This window comes from Solanum stenotomum, chromosome 6, assembly GCF_019186545.1.
Source record: "Solanum stenotomum isolate F172 chromosome 6, ASM1918654v1, whole genome shotgun sequence".
NCBI lineage: Eukaryota > Viridiplantae > Streptophyta > Magnoliopsida > Solanales > Solanaceae > Solanum > Solanum stenotomum.
Genome location: NC_064287.1, coordinates 55,059,658 through 55,075,987, shown reverse-complemented (window position 1 = coordinate 55,075,987; position 16,330 = coordinate 55,059,658). Strand labels below are relative to the sequence as shown.

Genomic DNA, 16,330 nt, shown 5'->3' with positions numbered 1-16,330 from the left:
AATTATCAATACATGAGGGATTAAAAGTGAAATTATCCCAAATTTTAAGGTAGGAGAAGTAATACATCTTTTTTTAGCTAGTCCCGTATATATGTTTCAATTTAGATGACATACTTCGAATAAATTTAAAATAACTAATTTTATATTTTATTTTAATGAGAACTAAGAATTTTTTTTATAATTACACAGATATTATGACACATTTAAGTTCATAAATTCAAAAATATTATAGCCATATAAATGATACTCCTACATCATATTTTAGACCATAATTTCTTTTTAAGAAAAATATTTAAAACTAGAGTAACATTTTTGGATTATTATTAGGACCTTTTTTCAGTCCATTATTCTGCTCAACTACGTACAAACAAGATCCCTTTATAACTCAAAATAGTACTTAGAAAATCTTCAAAATTGTCAGAAATAAAATTTTAAAAGAAAAACATTTTTCATTCTAATTTTCAGTAATAAACATATAATCTGTACATCCACTAACCTCCATATATCTATAGATATCATAATTCATACCCCTTTTTCATTAAATAACTACATAGCATGTCAACAAGGGCTAAACGAGCTAGGTCTTTTCATCTGAAACGTTGTCAAAGATATATTGACGACAATATTTTTTCTCTATTTACAAGCCTATTTCATCAAATGAGCAAAAGATAAAATATAAAATTACATATTCTCTTTTAATTTTACCTTCCTACCTGATCCTACGTACCTCGAAAATTTAACAAATAGATGATAAGCCAACCCTAGCTACCTAGGTACGTCCTCTCTAACTTGTCCTCAATCACCCTCGAGTCCTTATAATTGTGATTGTCCCTCTCCCTTGAGTATGAATTTTAGTGAGTGCGACCACCGTCTTGCCGGACAATCCTGGTCCGGCAGGACAGACGGTCGGACGACATGCAAAGTCCCCGACCGGATGCCTTACGGGTCGGGTCGGCCTCATTAGAATTCTCTCGTTAATGTCATTTAACGTCACGTCTCCCTCTAGCCCTCCGGGCTTCACTAGCCCAAATGGATACACAATTTTTCCACACATCCTTTTCTTGCTTCTCTTTTGATCACCTCCTCCTTCAAATTAAAAAAAAAACCTCAGTCAAAGACAAGTTCGCTATATAAAACATTTTGTATTTGTAGATTTTGAAAAAAAATTGCACTTTAAAAAATGTGATGTAATAAGTCTATTCTGATATAAACATTAATGACTGCTTTCAACTTGTAACCTATAAATAATTATATAATTAAATGATAAATTATTTGCTTTACAGTTACTAAATATTATTCAAATTAAAAAAGCAAGTCAACAATATTAGTGGTTACTTTTTGACTTTTGAGTATCCAATATATTTGTACCATTTAAACATTTTTCATTTTTGCTATTCAACAGTAGCAAAAAAAACACATACTAATAAAGATTTAATTAGTTAGTAACTGAAAATTCTTATATAAAGTCGCACTTTAATTAATAAGTATAGACTTTAATGGAATTTCTTTTTTGAAAATGTCAAATTAAATAGGGTATGCTGTCATGAGAAAGAACAACAACCCCCACACACAAAAATAGGCTAGTGTGATCTTATTGTATGTAAAAAAAAAATATTTCGAGCATATGCATATATATTTTGAGTCAAAAGTAATGAGTTTAATTTAAAAATCAAGTACCCTCAAAACCAATCTCATAATTCAAGGGAGGAACTAAAATTTTAATTATGAATTTAATAAAATTTAATAACTTTGATCAAAATTCTGCATTCTCGTTAAAACATAATCCACATAAGATTATAATTAATTATAAAAGAAACAAAATGAGAGAGTTACCATATTGTAGAGGTTGTTTATTATGATGAGATGATGATGTTGGCGAAGAATTAGAAGAATAATAATAATTTTCTGAGATTGCTTCCTCCTCTGTTCTTTTGGAATATTCTTCACTCATTTTGCTCATTGGATCCCCTATAATTAAATTAATCATTAGTATAAATTATCATTATTATGATCATAATACAAATTTATTAAAACAAACATAATACCATAAATCAATCTCCTCTTTTAAATTTCAATTGAACATGCAAATCATAACGGCAATTACTAATCATTACTCCATACCAAACGTTTTTTTAAAATAATAATAATTGCATTGGACAAGTTCTAGGTTAGAGCAAAATTAGTAAAATAGTACTATTTATTAGTAATAATTATAAATAGTAATAATGTTTAAGTTTTACTAGTAATGATGTAAAAAATATTCATATAATTAGGGTAATTATGTGTAAATAATTTTTTTTTGTATGTGTATAATATAATATAAAAAAATCATTTCAAAAGAGCTTGACCGTTTCAAAAAGCTATCTATAATGATCATGATTATTATAAAGAGGTCTAAAAACAAAAGGCAAAGGTTGTCTGATGACATCTAATGCTATAAAGAGATCTGACGATGTAATTTAAATTTTAATAAAAAGAAAAGAAAAATCATAGGAAACAAAGCTAAATATCAACATTTATATTACTAAATTACACCAATAGAAATTAATTCCATTTCTAAATTATTTAAGCAAAATAAATATTTAATTATATTGAGATAAATTAAAAGAGAATTAAGAATTAGAATTACCAGAAAAGCTATCACACTTGGTTATCTGGCTAAAAGAATCATAATCCTCAGAAAATTGTTGGTCAATTGTGGAGCTCCACAAATTCTGCAACATAAATAAGAAAAAAAAACATTGAATTACAATTCAACAACAAAAAAAATGCCATAGAATTAACAAAGTAATTAATGTAATTAATTATACCTTAATGGAATTATTTGAATCTTCATTTTGATAATTCTCCTTGTCATCATCATCATTAAACAATAATAAACGCCTTCTTTTCGAGTTGAATTTGAATAAAGCATCTTGTAGATATCCACTTGATAAGTCACAATCAACATTTGACAAAAATGGAGGAGTGCTCTCCATAACTATAAAAAAAAAATTAAAAAATTAGCAGGGGCGGAGTTAGAGAGACGAAAATAAAAATTATAAGGTTATTTATATACACCACCAAAAAAAAATAGCAGAGGCGGAGTTAGAGAGGCGAAATTTTTTTATAAGGTTATATATATAGATATAGCACATAGTAAATTACTTGGTGAAAATTTTGCTTCGAACTGTTGAATTTCTTTCATCGAAAAATTATGTTACACATGCATAAGATAAATATGTTATGTATCTCTCTATATATAGTAAATATTGAATTCTTCGATGAAAACTATGCATTCACCACTACTCGTTAAGCCAAACAAGAAAATTGAGAACAAGAAGAAGATAGAAACTAAAGAGTAGTTAGATGGCGAAGCTAGAGAGACATAAGGGGATTCAACACCGTAAAATGACTAATGTTCAAATAAAATTATGTATATCTATGTATAGTAAATGTTAAATTCTGACTCGACTATTAATGACGAATATCGAAATAAGAAAATGAGAGAAGAAGAGATAGATGTTTTACATGGAGACATGTCATTGTTGAAAACTTCAAGGCCATGGAAGTCACAACCTAGGGAAGAGAAGCTATTGTAAGCAATTGAGTGAAGGTCACCCATATTTTTTTTCTGATTGATAAGTTTTTGTGTGATGCAGAGAAGAGTAAGTACTCAGTATGTGTGTATGTTCCAAATGTGTCATCTAGTATTTAAATAGAGACAAAAGATATGGCCCATCAAAGAAAAATCAAGACAAGGTGCAAAAAATATAATTAAAAAAATAATGGGGAATCAAATGTTTCAAAGGAAGATTTAGGGCTTATACTTGAAGAGAAAAAACTTGTGACCTCACTTATTGCCTCATTTATCTCAATTTATGTAATATAAATGAAATATCGAAAGTCAATTAAAAAGATTGTCGAAATTAATATCTTTTAATTATTTTTAATTGTTATTTATTGTTACTTATAGTATTTTTTATACGTAGTTTTCAAATATAGAAACTTTATTTAAAAAAATTTAAAACTTATATATATGAATTTATGATTAAAAAAATGTAGAAGTTTATATTTCAAAATTTCAATGGTACTATATAAATTTGAGACATAAAGAGTATGCTTTTAAGTCTTATGGTAGGATATATGATATTTTGAGAACGTGTGGCTAGAGTAGGCAAATGAATTCAAAATTTGATTTATATTAACAATAAACTTTTAGGATAATAATTTTAAGTAATAGTGGTTGGATTTTGAAATTTGTTTGCAGAGTTCATATATAAGATTTGCAAGTGCAATAATTATCTTTTCAAAATTTGTTGAGTTTTTCTATTTTGTATATTTCATTTTGTAATTTCAAAATCTTTTAATTAAATAACGTATTTTTTTTGTTATTTTGAGTTAAAATTATTGAATTCTGTTAAATTCATATGTTAAAGTTTCCCCCATACTTATAACATGAAGAAACATTTATATTTTTATAAAAATTAATGGGTAGGTATATGACAACTTACCCTCATTGAATATTTAAATCAAACGAATAGAGACTAACACATACTTCATTATTTATAATATGAACTTTGTCTTTTTCTTATTCTCCAGTCATTATTTTTAAATTCCTAAAATTTGTCCTCTAGTCTTTTAATTTGCCTCCAATAGTAGCTATCATATAGGTTTGTCAAATTTGTCTGCAAAACTAGCCTCCAGGTTATATTGGGAATTTATTTATTTATTTATTCCTCTCCTCCTTGACATTCATTTAGTTTTATTAAGTATTAGTATTTTATAAGGAAAATTAAATAAGACTTGTATTTGTGAATTTTAATTTCAGCCCTTATGATATATATATATATATATATGTATGTATCTTAATATATTTATTTTTTTATTTAAGATGTGTTTTGGTCTTTTTATATAAGAAACATGTTATATCCAAACTATTTCTAGACATATATATCCCTTAAATATTATGCATCAATAAAATATACGAATAATTAAATGATAGAATGATGTATAATTATAAAAAAGATGGTATATATTGACGAATAAAGGAATATATATATGCTGAATAAGATGTTGTAAGGACTAAGTTTAAAATTTATCAATAATCAAAGGAGCAAAAATACTATTAATCATATTTTTTAATCATTATTTATAAAGTTATTCCTCATTCAGAAATTCGAAACAAAACTTTTCCTCATTAAAGTTTCTTTCAATTTTATATTTTTTAATTCTTTTATTCGGTGGGTATTTAGCATTTATATTGAGAGTTACTTAATTAAATTTGAATTCGCACATTATAGGTTCATTTATGAAAATAACACTCTTAACAATTTTTATATTATTCTCATAGGCTTGAATCGAAATCTTTAATATAAAATAAAAACATTTTAAATCAAAATCTTTAATAGAGAATAAAGACATTTCAACCATTTCACTGTAATGCACGTTGAATTTTTCAAAATTCTTGGTTCTCATGTCTTCAAACTAAGGGAACAAGAAAAGAAATAAAGTGATGGTGAAATCATGATTTTAGAAGAAGCAAATTCCAGTCAACGGCCAGCAAGCAAAACTTATTTAAAAAAAGAAAAAGAAATAAGATTTTGTGATTTTTTTTCTTGGGATTCGTAAAATAATTCAACTTTTTAACATTTTGATGATTAAATAAGTGAATATGTGGGGGACTAAATAATTGCTGTGCTTATGATATCATTTTGTTGGCAATGCATGAAGGGACTGCTTATTTTTACATGCTTCACAGACAAAACACAAATTCAAATTCAGCTTTTGCACCTTTCTTGCTTTTTTCTCATTTCTTTTGCTTTTTATTTTTTTGTATTTCTTTTTTGAAGTTTTTGGTCTTAAATTCCAATGGATAAGAACTTTGAGTAATAACATAATGAATAGTTTCTTCTATTAGAGTCTCCACATTAACTTTTTTATTTTTCTATTCGGTTTCGATATTAGTGTCAGGCCTTGATTAATTCAGATTCACAATATGTAAGATATTGTTTTATATATGGCAGAGTGTTGGCAAGTCAAGAACGTCTACATTCAGAAGATGAATGTAGAAAAAATAAGAATGCTCGGGTGAATGTGTGGACAAAAGAGGAAAGAAAGGATTAGGAATATCTAGTTATACGGGCAAGGTAGGAGTGGCCCTAGTGGCGGATAAGATGAGGGAAACAAGGGTGAGATGGTTTGGACATATGAAGAGGATGTGCATGGCTACGTCAGTAAGAAAGTGTGAGAAGTTGGTCGTAACATGAGTTAGGAGATGTAAAGGCAGGTCGATGAAGAACTGAAAGTGGGGTGGGGAAGGTGATTAGACATGACATGACATCTCTTCGACTTACCAAGGACATGACCCTAGATAAGAATGCATAGAAGCTCATTATTATTGCACTTTGTATGGGAAAGGCAGGAAGGAAGCCTCCTCTCTGCATTACATGTTTCTTAAAGTATCATTCAGCTTTAGAGAAGGAATTATTGACTAATTATGTGTTGGTAGATTTCTATACTACATGTTATAAACTATGAAAGAACACAACTAATTTGTTGAGCTTCAAAAGAACTTGTTGAAAAAGACAAAGTGAGTCTATTAAATTTTGAAAGTTTGAATTGAATTTAAATATTGTGATTGTTATTAGAATCAAATGTGGAGTCATTTGAAATTGATTTTGACCAATTTGGATCAATTTTATAATAAAAATGTGTGAAGTTTCTTAAAAACTTGTTGTTTTCCTCTAGAATCTATACGAAAAAATTGTTCTATAGTTTTAACATAATTTGGACTAAACCCCTTGTGATTTTCTAGGACTTATGACAAGTTCATCATCAGAAATTCTTGGTGACCTATCGTGACTTTTTTAATATATAAATCTAGGTGATTCGCTAGAACTTGTGACAAGCCCCATTCATAATTCATTACAAACTCCTTGTGCTCTATCATGAGTTGCACTCCATCAAAAATTGACTCCATCTTCAGCATCAAAAAGTTATTTTGGCACAACTTATTTAAGTGAGGTGAAAAAAATAAAATATGGAAATGACCTTTTTTTTTAAAAAAAATCTCCACAAGTGGATCACTTGAGATCATGCTTGCATTTTAAAACAATGTATGTAGGTGTATTGCTTCTTCTTCTCTTTGAAACTTTTTCCAACTGTTTTCCTCCTTTCAAACTTTAGGTTTGTTTGTGGGCCTTCCTCTTTGTCATCTCACTTAGCATATCAAACCAAAAGTAAACAAAAGTAGACCCCAAAATCTTTTGAGAGTCCATGGGGTTGGTTAGCACTCCAATTATACTAACTTTAGTGGGACCTACAAAATGTCATGCTGGCATGTGGGCCCAAAGGTGAGTAAGATTAATTGGGACCATAATTTTTATGGATTTTTCAAACATAGAGAAAGAAGTTTGATTTGTGTATGTTAGATGAGAAACATCCAAATTTGTGTGAATGACATTGATTTGATTCCGTTATTCTTTCTATCTCAATTTATACGATATATTTACTAAAATATAAAAGTTATATTAATGCTTAAAAAAATTATAATTTAAACCAATATAATTATGAAGTACTTTATTAAGAATAAATATGAGATTTAAAATTTAATTATCATTTTTGAAAAATTAGAGAATATTATATATATCATATAGATTGAAATATAAAAAGTGATCTTTTGGGTTTAATAAGATGGTAATTTGTGTTGCATATCATTGAGATGTTGTTACTAGAAGACAGAGGTCAAAATCAAATATAGTAGGTATTCATTTGTTGTAATAGTTTAAGCAAAATGATTTGACTTCAAAGTCAAATTAAGTAATATTTCGTTTCATTGTTGTATTTTAGTTTTTAATTAATATTTCGAACTAAAATTAGGACTTTCATTTAGATATATTCCTATCTCCATCACACTGCTTAATTTAAATTTAAATAATTATGTTAATTATATAGTAATTTAAAAATATCTATTTCATTTAAGTCAAAAACATTTTAACTAAACCGTTGAAATATGTCACAACTCACAAGTATAGTCATAACTCCAAAAGGAAGTGCGACAAGAGTGGATTAAAAAAAGAACAGAGAAGAAAGAAGCAAGGTGATATATTTGATCCTATTTTAAAAGTTATTTAGTATTTATTTCTTGAATAATATCTTACTTTCTATAAAAAGCAGTGTATAGTTATAAAAAATTTAATAGTTGTATTTTAAATTTGAAAAAATAACTTAAAATATGTTTTCCAACTTTTTTTTTTTTGCCTAAATTTTTGGTTCATCATCATCTCTTTCATTTCAGCCAGTAATCAACGACGAAGATTAACAATACCGCTTCATCTTTCAGGTCAGCTGATCAAGAATGCATGTTTGACGAGAAGAAATTATTCACACAATATGGAAGGATATCTTAATAAACAACTAGTTCCTAGTGTTGTTGACTTTTTGTACTAATAGATCTTTGTAATAGTATTTAAAATTAAATTAACGAAGTGTAATAGCATGTAATAGTTCGTATGTGAGATTTAATTTATGATATTATGTGACTATATATATGTAATGCAGTGATATTATATTACTCTTTTGGAGTAGATTCGATTGATTGTTTCAGGTAAATTAAAAAAAATGATTGGTTTTGCTAATTTTAGAAATTATGGGATCCAAAACATATTTCATGTTTTTCTATGAATATAACATTATTTCAAATATTTTTTACAAACTATAACATAATAAACACAACTTCACTTTCAAGTACTTCAACTTTATCAATATCAAATAAAGTAAAAAATATTTGAAATTTATATCCAAACGTCTATTTAGAGTGTTATGTTGTCCTAGTTCAATATTCAATGGTATAACTATGTATACGTCGAAGGACAGACAATTAAACATCATTGGAAGCAAAATTATATATATTCACACGCGTGAATGTGCTTTCTAATTAACCAGAGTTTGGCCAGTGTTGTCTACAACATGAACATGTCATCACAAAACATTCCTCTTCTAATGTCACAATCTAAATCCTAATAAAGTTTTTTTTTTTCAACAAGAAAAAGGCTTGGTGGAAGAAATACTTAAAATAGTATGTATGTCTGGCCTTATTGAGTTTCAATTTCCTCTTAACAATGGACCACAACTCTATCATGACTCATGTAAAATAATTCTTATTGAGTGACAAAGTCAGAAATTATAATAATATTTGTTTATAACTCTAGAAGATTCTAATGGTGTTTATAAGTAATTTTGATAGTGTATATCCAATAGGTAATCGTACAATTATTTTCAGTAGAGTTTCATCCATTGATTTTTTCTTATAAATTCCTATTTACCAATGACTGGTTTTGTCCATTAAAAATGTGTCTTTTTAGTAGTAAAAGTTATTTTTTGAAAAAAGAGGGGGGATCCACCTAATGTTTGATATCCATATCTGTTTTTGGATAGTATAACCGACTATGCAATATTCTTTTCGTTTTTGGAGTAAAAAAAAATATGCTTAAAAGGTGTGTAGCGGTTAATTCAAGAGATTTTAGAATCTCTCTTTCTTGTGCTATCAAGAATAAGGCATATCGGTTGGGGTCCTGACTTATTTGGAATCATGTCACATAACGCCGGTTAAAGAAAAATCAGTCTCGATCAAGACTTTAAGCAGATTACAAAATCTAAGTGCTACATGTTCAGTATTTAAGATTCTTACTATTGAATCCATTGCATTTTTAAATTACCAATTTACATATACCATTTATCATAATTTTAGTGGATTTTTAAACATAAACTTATTATTAAAGCTTTAAAAATGAGTTCAAACACTTCTCTTCAAGTGTCACAATCCTAATCCTAAAGTCATTTTTACTATTTTATGTCTTCCTTTCAGCAAGAAAAAGTCTTGTTGTGCACTACTTAAAATAGTTTGTCAGGCCTTATTGGGCTTCAAATTTTCTTTACCTTATCACATTTTTCTGCTCAAGAGTTAATTTTTGATTAATTATCAAAATTAAATTAAAATAGAGTAGTTTAACATTTTAACATAAAATATAAATATTTAAAAGCTATAAAAAAAAATATCAGAAACTTCTTCTTATATTAATATGATATAGGTCAAAGTTTATGCAATTTGCCTCTAAATCAGCGAGTTAACAAATAAAAATGAACGGAGGGAATATCAATTATTATTTGTACAAACCAAAAATATAAGAGAAAAAAAGAAGAAGGATGAACATAATTAAATAAATTAACAAAAGTCCTACGATACATAATTAAAAGAGGTATGGCATAACATAACTTAGCAATCATATATAATATTTAATTCAATAGAACAAAAGATGATACATTCATCATCATCCTTCATAAATAAAAATTCACAATTTTTATAATTAATAATAAAAAGTTACTACTAATTAATACTTATTCCTTTAACAATTAATCCTTCCCTAGCAAACAGATGCTTTCCTAGCTAAAACATATTTCTTCCAAAAATCAGCAATTGCCCTTTGAACTTCAATTTCAGTTTTCTTCACATTATTATTATTATTGATCATCAAATTATTCTCCTCTGCCTCCACCATTTTGGCATTCAACCTAGCCGGAAGCGTATCGAGCTCGTGGAGGACCTTGACGATGTCAGAGACAAGACGCTCTGCCAGGGTTCGGGAGAAGTCCTCCCTAATCACGACACGCAACACTGTAACATGTTGCACGTCAGCTGGCATAGTGTAGGCCGGGACAATCCACCCAAACCTACGGAGGGTCTCAGAGACCTCGAATTCGTTGTGAAGGCTATTGTCCTTGAGGGAAAATGCCACCAAGGGTATACCTTCATCTTTGGAGATTATATTGAAACGTTCTGTTTTTTCAAGTCCTTCTCTTAGCACAATTGCATTTTCACGACAATTTTCCATTACATTTCGATATCCCTACAATTTAATTGACAAAAAAATATATATTTATGAATCACAATTTTTTGTTAATTTTAGCAATGCCACACACACACATATATATATATATATATATATATATGATTAATTTTACCTCATAGCCCAAGCGGATAAGCTGATAATATTGAGCAATGACTTGACTTGAACCTACATTCACACAAATTTATATTACATTGATGCTTGAACAAAATTATAATAAATCTAATAACATAAAAATAAATTTACTTGACTGATTATGAAGTTTAAGAAATAAAAAAAGAATTTTGAAACTTTTAGTCTATAATCGAGCTGTATATATTTTTGTGGTCATAAATAAACCATCACATTATAGATAGAAGTTAAAAGTTAATATTATTTCTAAATTTAGAAAGACATATTTTACTTGAGCTGAAGGTCTATTGGAAACAACCCCTTGAAAATAACTCTTCTATCTTCACAAGGTAGAGGTAAGACTACGTACATATCAGTCTCTCCATACTTCTCTTATGAAATTACACTGGTATGATATTGTTGTTGTAAAAAGACCCTTTTCAGTTTCTTTTCAAGAAAATATATGAAAAAAAAGTTTATCACACGAATTGAGACAGAAAAAAGTTGTACCTTTGGAGAAATTGAGAGTAAAAGTAGGTTGATCAGCACCAAGATAATTGATATGAAAAATGAGTTCTTCTGGCAAGTCTTGTTTAGTCCTCCAAATAACCCAACCAATACCAGCATACACAAGCCCATATTTGTGTCCACTCACATTGATACTTTTCACTAAAGGAAGCCTAAAATCCCATTCCAACTCTGGGTAGATAAATGGTGCAATGAAACCACCACTTGCTGCATCCACATGGATTGGTGTGTCCCATCTGCCAAAAACAAAATCATAAATATTTATTTTTTAAGTAAAAAAGAAGAATTATATATTTATAGTCGTTCACTTAATTGCATAAACTAAAAACAGTCGGCAAATATATAATTCATGTTTAATATATGTATAATTTATGCATATCAGATAGAAAAAGTATGTAGTGAATCTGACCGTCTATATGTTAAAAAAATATCCCTTTAAGAAACTTTTAACATGTAAGTCTGAAGTATCAAAATTATTCTGTAAATAAGAGATAGTGTGAGTTCCATGTATCTTTTCATTTAAAAGGGGATGCTAAAAGTAAATACTCAAATGATGGTAAAGCTTAAAAAAAGAAAAAATATTTGAAGAATGCATGATTCATATATATTATGTATATGATCAATGTATAATTTATGTATATCGATTAAGAAAAGTAAACAATTTAGACCTACTATTTGTTTTTAGAAAAATTCCTTAAAGAAATCTTTAATGTGTAAGACAAATATATCTAAGTATCAAATGTATCTTTTAAATGAGAGGTAATTGGAGTTCCACATATATTTAACGTATCCAACAAACATATCTTCTTTCGAAACAGATTGAAAAATAAATTACATCACATAAATTAAAAAGTAGAGGTATTTTACCCAGTTTGCTTGTTCTTTTCAATCAAAAGATCATGCAAGAGTTTGACATCTTCAAATTCTCCATTAAGTGTTGAACCCAAAATAGCAGCAACACAAATAGTGTTTTCATCTACCATTTCCACAGCTTTGATTGGGTCCATCACATAGTACCCTTCACTTAGCTTCACTTCTTTCAATTCCACTTCAAAGTAGTTTGCAAATTTCTCCCAACACACCTAAAAAAAAGGACAAAAAAAGTATAAAAAAAAAACTCTTATTTTATGTATAACAAGTTCTTGAAATACAACGACGAAGTCAGGAATTCAGATAAGATTTTTTTTAAAAATATATTAGAATTATTTTTGAACATAATATGATTATTTAACGAATGAAATTCAATTGAACTCCTATATAGCATCACACCTTTTGGAATGTGTGTGTGCATTGTGGATGCTAATTTAGTGCATTAAAAAAATCGAATCACACATTTTCCTTTTCTCTCGTTTTTTTTTTGTCTTTCCGATATCTCTTATGAAAAAAAAATACTTTAATAAAAAGCATGATTTAAATAAATTATTCTTATTTAAATTATAAGCTCAACCGTGGAAGCACAAGCTCATCAAATGAGGTAGCCCTCAATCTCAAACGATTAATATTATAAAAAGAACTATTATACTAAAAATGTGACAAGTAAAACGGAATGAAAATAATACCTGAACATTAGCACCAGTGACAATGTTGGGCTTATCATAAGGTTTTCCCTCAGCTTTGCGTTTGTTTTGCCAGTTTCTCTTGAAGGCCAGGCCTGCTAACATTATGGCCTCTGATGAGCCCACTGTCCCCACACCAATTGCTGTTTCTTCCTCTTTCAAAGGCGCGTTGAATAAACGCGCTATGATGTTCACACATCGATTCTGTAATTGATTGAATTTTTGTTTAGCATATGATGTTTTTATACGTTGAGAATGTATATTTGTTAATGTAAATGCTTTGTGTCTACTTTACGTTACGTTAGATAGTCAATCAATTAAATATGAAAAATAAATACACATGCAGAGTCTACCTATCATTTCAAAAGTACTTGAGTCATAGAATAAAGGAATTTTAGCAACTTTATAACGACATGGATATATTTGTTCTGAAAGTATAACGACAAGAATATGTTTGTTCGAAAAAGTATAATAGAGACTAAATAAAACTAATTCTGAAAGGAGAGGGGTAGGGAGTCTTGTGTTTCTATTAAAAATTACCTTACTTAAATGTATAAATATTCTATCGTGTTTGTCTCGTTATAAGATTCAAAACTCATAAACTTAAAATTCTGAATCCGTAAAATAATAGAGAAGAAGGAATTGCCTGAAGCTCAGTGGTGACAGGGTATTCATCCATGTCAACATAATTCTTGTTAATTGAAGCCATCATAAGCTTATCACATTCTGGTTCCATCCATGTTGTCACAAATGATGCCAAATTTAACCTTGGGTTGCCATCAAGCATTAACTCATCATTAATTATTTGGTATGCTGCCTCTTTTGGTATAGACTTCTCTGGCATCTCAAACCTAAAATAAACCCAAAAAATGTTGTTTAAAATATTTTGATCAAACTAAACATGTTTATAAGTTGATATAATTTATAAAAGAAACTAAAAAAATATGTAAAGTAAGTATGTAAAGTAAATATAATAGTGAAGAATCTACACTGACTTAATTTCTATACTTCAACATAGAGTATACAAAATATATGTAAAAAAATTAGTGGTAGTGCCAAATATTTCACTGAGAAGATTCAAAATATAAAAAAATAATATACAAAAAAACTCCAAGAAGATTCAGAATCGACTACATATACATATATTAAAAATGATTTTATATCTTGTATATACAAAGGAGTAATTTTTTAACAAACTTACATTACCCCTAGCTCTGCCCCTTATTAAAAATCATTTGAACTTAAATAAATAGAAGATTATGAACCCACATTCCACGTAATGAATTCAGTAGTAAGAACGTAAAGATTGAAGTCGTCAAATCAAAATCCAGAACCCGCCTCTAATTATATTATATATAGTATGTATTAAACGTTGAACATACACTATTAACGAAATGTCTGATTTTGATATTGTTTATACGATGTTTACCTTGGAAGTGAAGTTCGAACATAGCGAGAAGCAAATGTGGAGTGTACAGAATCATCAGACTCACAGGAAGTTTTTGAGAGAACCATTTTTGTAAAAATGGAAATAAAAAAACTTTGGTATATAAAAGAGAGGAGAATTGATTAAAGTTTGTTTGTGTTTGGGAGAAAGGGCAATGGGTATTTATAGTTAAATTATTTGATGACATTCTTTGAAGTGAATTACAAAAGGCATATTTGTGAGGAACATGGCAAATGACCTAGTCAAAGTCTTATAATATTAGAAATAATATTGGAAATTCTTTGTGAAATATATGTTAACCATGTTGTTGTGTGCTTTTAATAAAATACTATTTTCAAAGTATAATTATTCTATTGATCTAAGTCCAAGAAATATTTTGTGCTTTTAATAAAATAATAATATTCAAAAGTAATAGAGTAATATTTTTGTCTATTTTGTTCAACTTTGTTCTGACATTTGACACAATAAAACTACGTTAGATAAATAAAGCATCCAAATTTATTCCTTTTTTTTATATTTAGTTTAGAGAATGAACACCGTCATTTTTCAGATGCACATAAATTATAAGTAAAATCACATACGAGAAATAAATTGTATTAAATAAGACCCATATAACAAGTTCGATCGAAAAATATGCAAATTTTTTAAATATAATTAAACCCCACATTTTGAGAAATCATATTTTCGATCAACTCGATCACATTTTCGAATTTCTAAATTTACTTCTTAAATAAACTTGTGTCACGAGGAGAAATAAGAGATATCTTATTCTTTGAAAAGTGAGAGCCACGTTCTCTATATTTATGTGAACTACTTTAAATACTTTATCTTATATTCTTATATTCTTATATTCCTAATAATAGTAACCACAAATAAAAAGCCTACTGAAATGAATAATGCCGTCTTATTTACCTTTGGCTCCGTTGGTTGTACGCAGGTGCCTCTCTACCTTTTATTCTTTTTCTGACAAACGATATTTTAGTATTCGATGTTTGGTATTTGATATTTGATATTTAGTATGCGGTATACGATATTCGCTTTGAGTTTCAACTAATTTAGATGTATATCAGGTAAGAGAAACAATTCTTAATTATTAGAGTGGAGTTAGATAGAAATCACGGTATACGAGTTGATCACCCGAACTCAATAATTTTGATTGAATTATTATATTTATTTTAGGAAATTAAATTAACATGTATAAATTATTTTTTGATCTGTTTAATTTATTTGTCATGTTTTAACATTGTAAGAAGTTTAAGAAAGTGAAGAAGATTTTTGAATTTTGTGATTTTAAATTAAAGTTATGTCGAATGTATCAAAATGTCCTTTAATTTTGTGATTTTAAATATATGTGGAAATCAAAAGTTAAAATCAAACAACCGCCAAAAAAAGACATTAGTTTTTAAATAGGTTAAAAAGGAAAAATAAGACAACTAAATTGAAACAAAGAGAATAATTTAGAATCTCGTGACTTAAATTAAAAAGGCTAGCGAATTTTAAATTCTGATTCTACTTTTACTCCATATCTATATTTATTTTATTTCAAAATTTGAACTCGACAACTCTATTTAAGACAAACCATTTTCATCTTGTTATAACCCTAAAAAGTAAAGATGATAATATGAGTTATTTCAAATGTAAGTTAACAAATTGAAACTAAAATAATAGTATTAAGGTTTTGTAAGAGTAAATAAAGGACAAATAATTTGTCCATAAATACTTGAAAATTGATTATACATTACGTAATTGATGAAAAATGGGGACCAAATTATCACGTATAACAAACTCTAGGGGGGTAGAAT

The 16,330-nt window shown here is 28.0% G+C and overlaps 2 protein-coding genes across 2 annotated transcripts; both read right to left on the bottom strand.

The window, feature by feature from the left end:
• Positions 1 to 529: 529 nt before the first annotated feature.
• On the bottom strand, positions 530 to 3,670 carry LOC125867404 (protein XRI1-like). The gene is made up of 5 exons (XM_049547898.1): positions 3,511 to 3,670; positions 2,811 to 2,980; positions 2,630 to 2,714; positions 1,834 to 1,968; positions 530 to 1,086 (listed from the first exon to the last, which is right to left on the bottom strand). The coding sequence occupies exons 1-5, from the start codon at positions 3,602 to 3,604 to the stop codon at positions 800 to 802; spliced, it is 771 nt and encodes a 256-aa protein (XP_049403855.1). The 5' UTR covers positions 3,605 to 3,670; the 3' UTR covers positions 530 to 799.
• A 6,576-nt stretch (positions 3,671 to 10,246) lies between these two features.
• On the bottom strand, positions 10,247 to 14,635 carry LOC125867399 (glutamate decarboxylase 4-like). The gene is made up of 7 exons (XM_049547890.1): positions 14,511 to 14,635; positions 13,728 to 13,932; positions 13,085 to 13,285; positions 12,393 to 12,607; positions 11,508 to 11,761; positions 11,002 to 11,054; positions 10,247 to 10,886 (listed from the first exon to the last, which is right to left on the bottom strand). Exons 1-7 carry the CDS (start codon positions 14,594 to 14,596, stop codon positions 10,404 to 10,406), a joined length of 1,497 nt encoding a protein of 498 aa, XP_049403847.1. The 5' UTR covers positions 14,597 to 14,635; the 3' UTR covers positions 10,247 to 10,403.
• Between the last annotated feature and the right edge of the window lie 1,695 nt (positions 14,636 to 16,330).

What these genes read in the sequence shown, in the direction of transcription:
- LOC125867404 (XM_049547898.1), bottom strand. Translation starts at nt 3,604, where the DNA reads ATGGGTGACCTTCACTCAATTGCTTACAATAGCTTCTCTTCCCTAGGT. An exon ending in CAACAATGACATGTCTCCAT is followed by an intron (nt 2,981 to 3,510) that starts GTAAAACATCTA and finishes TTTTTTTTATAG; the next exon opens with TTATGGAGAGCACTCCTCCA. An exon ending in CAAGTGTGATAGCTTTTCTG is followed by an intron (nt 1,969 to 2,629) that starts GTAATTCTAATT and finishes ATTTAATTATAG; the next exon opens with GGGATCCAATGAGCAAAATG.
- LOC125867399 (XM_049547890.1), bottom strand. Translation starts at nt 14,596, where the DNA reads ATGGTTCTCTCAAAAACTTCCTGTGAGTCTGATGATTCTGTACACTCC. An exon ending in TCACTGGTGCTAATGTTCAG is followed by an intron (nt 12,608 to 13,084) that starts GTATTATTTTCA and finishes CCTTTTTTTTAG; the next exon opens with GTGTGTTGGGAGAAATTTGC. An exon ending in TACTCTCAATTTCTCCAAAG is followed by an intron (nt 11,055 to 11,507) that starts GTACAACTTTTT and finishes GTGTGAATGTAG; the next exon opens with GTTCAAGTCAAGTCATTGCT.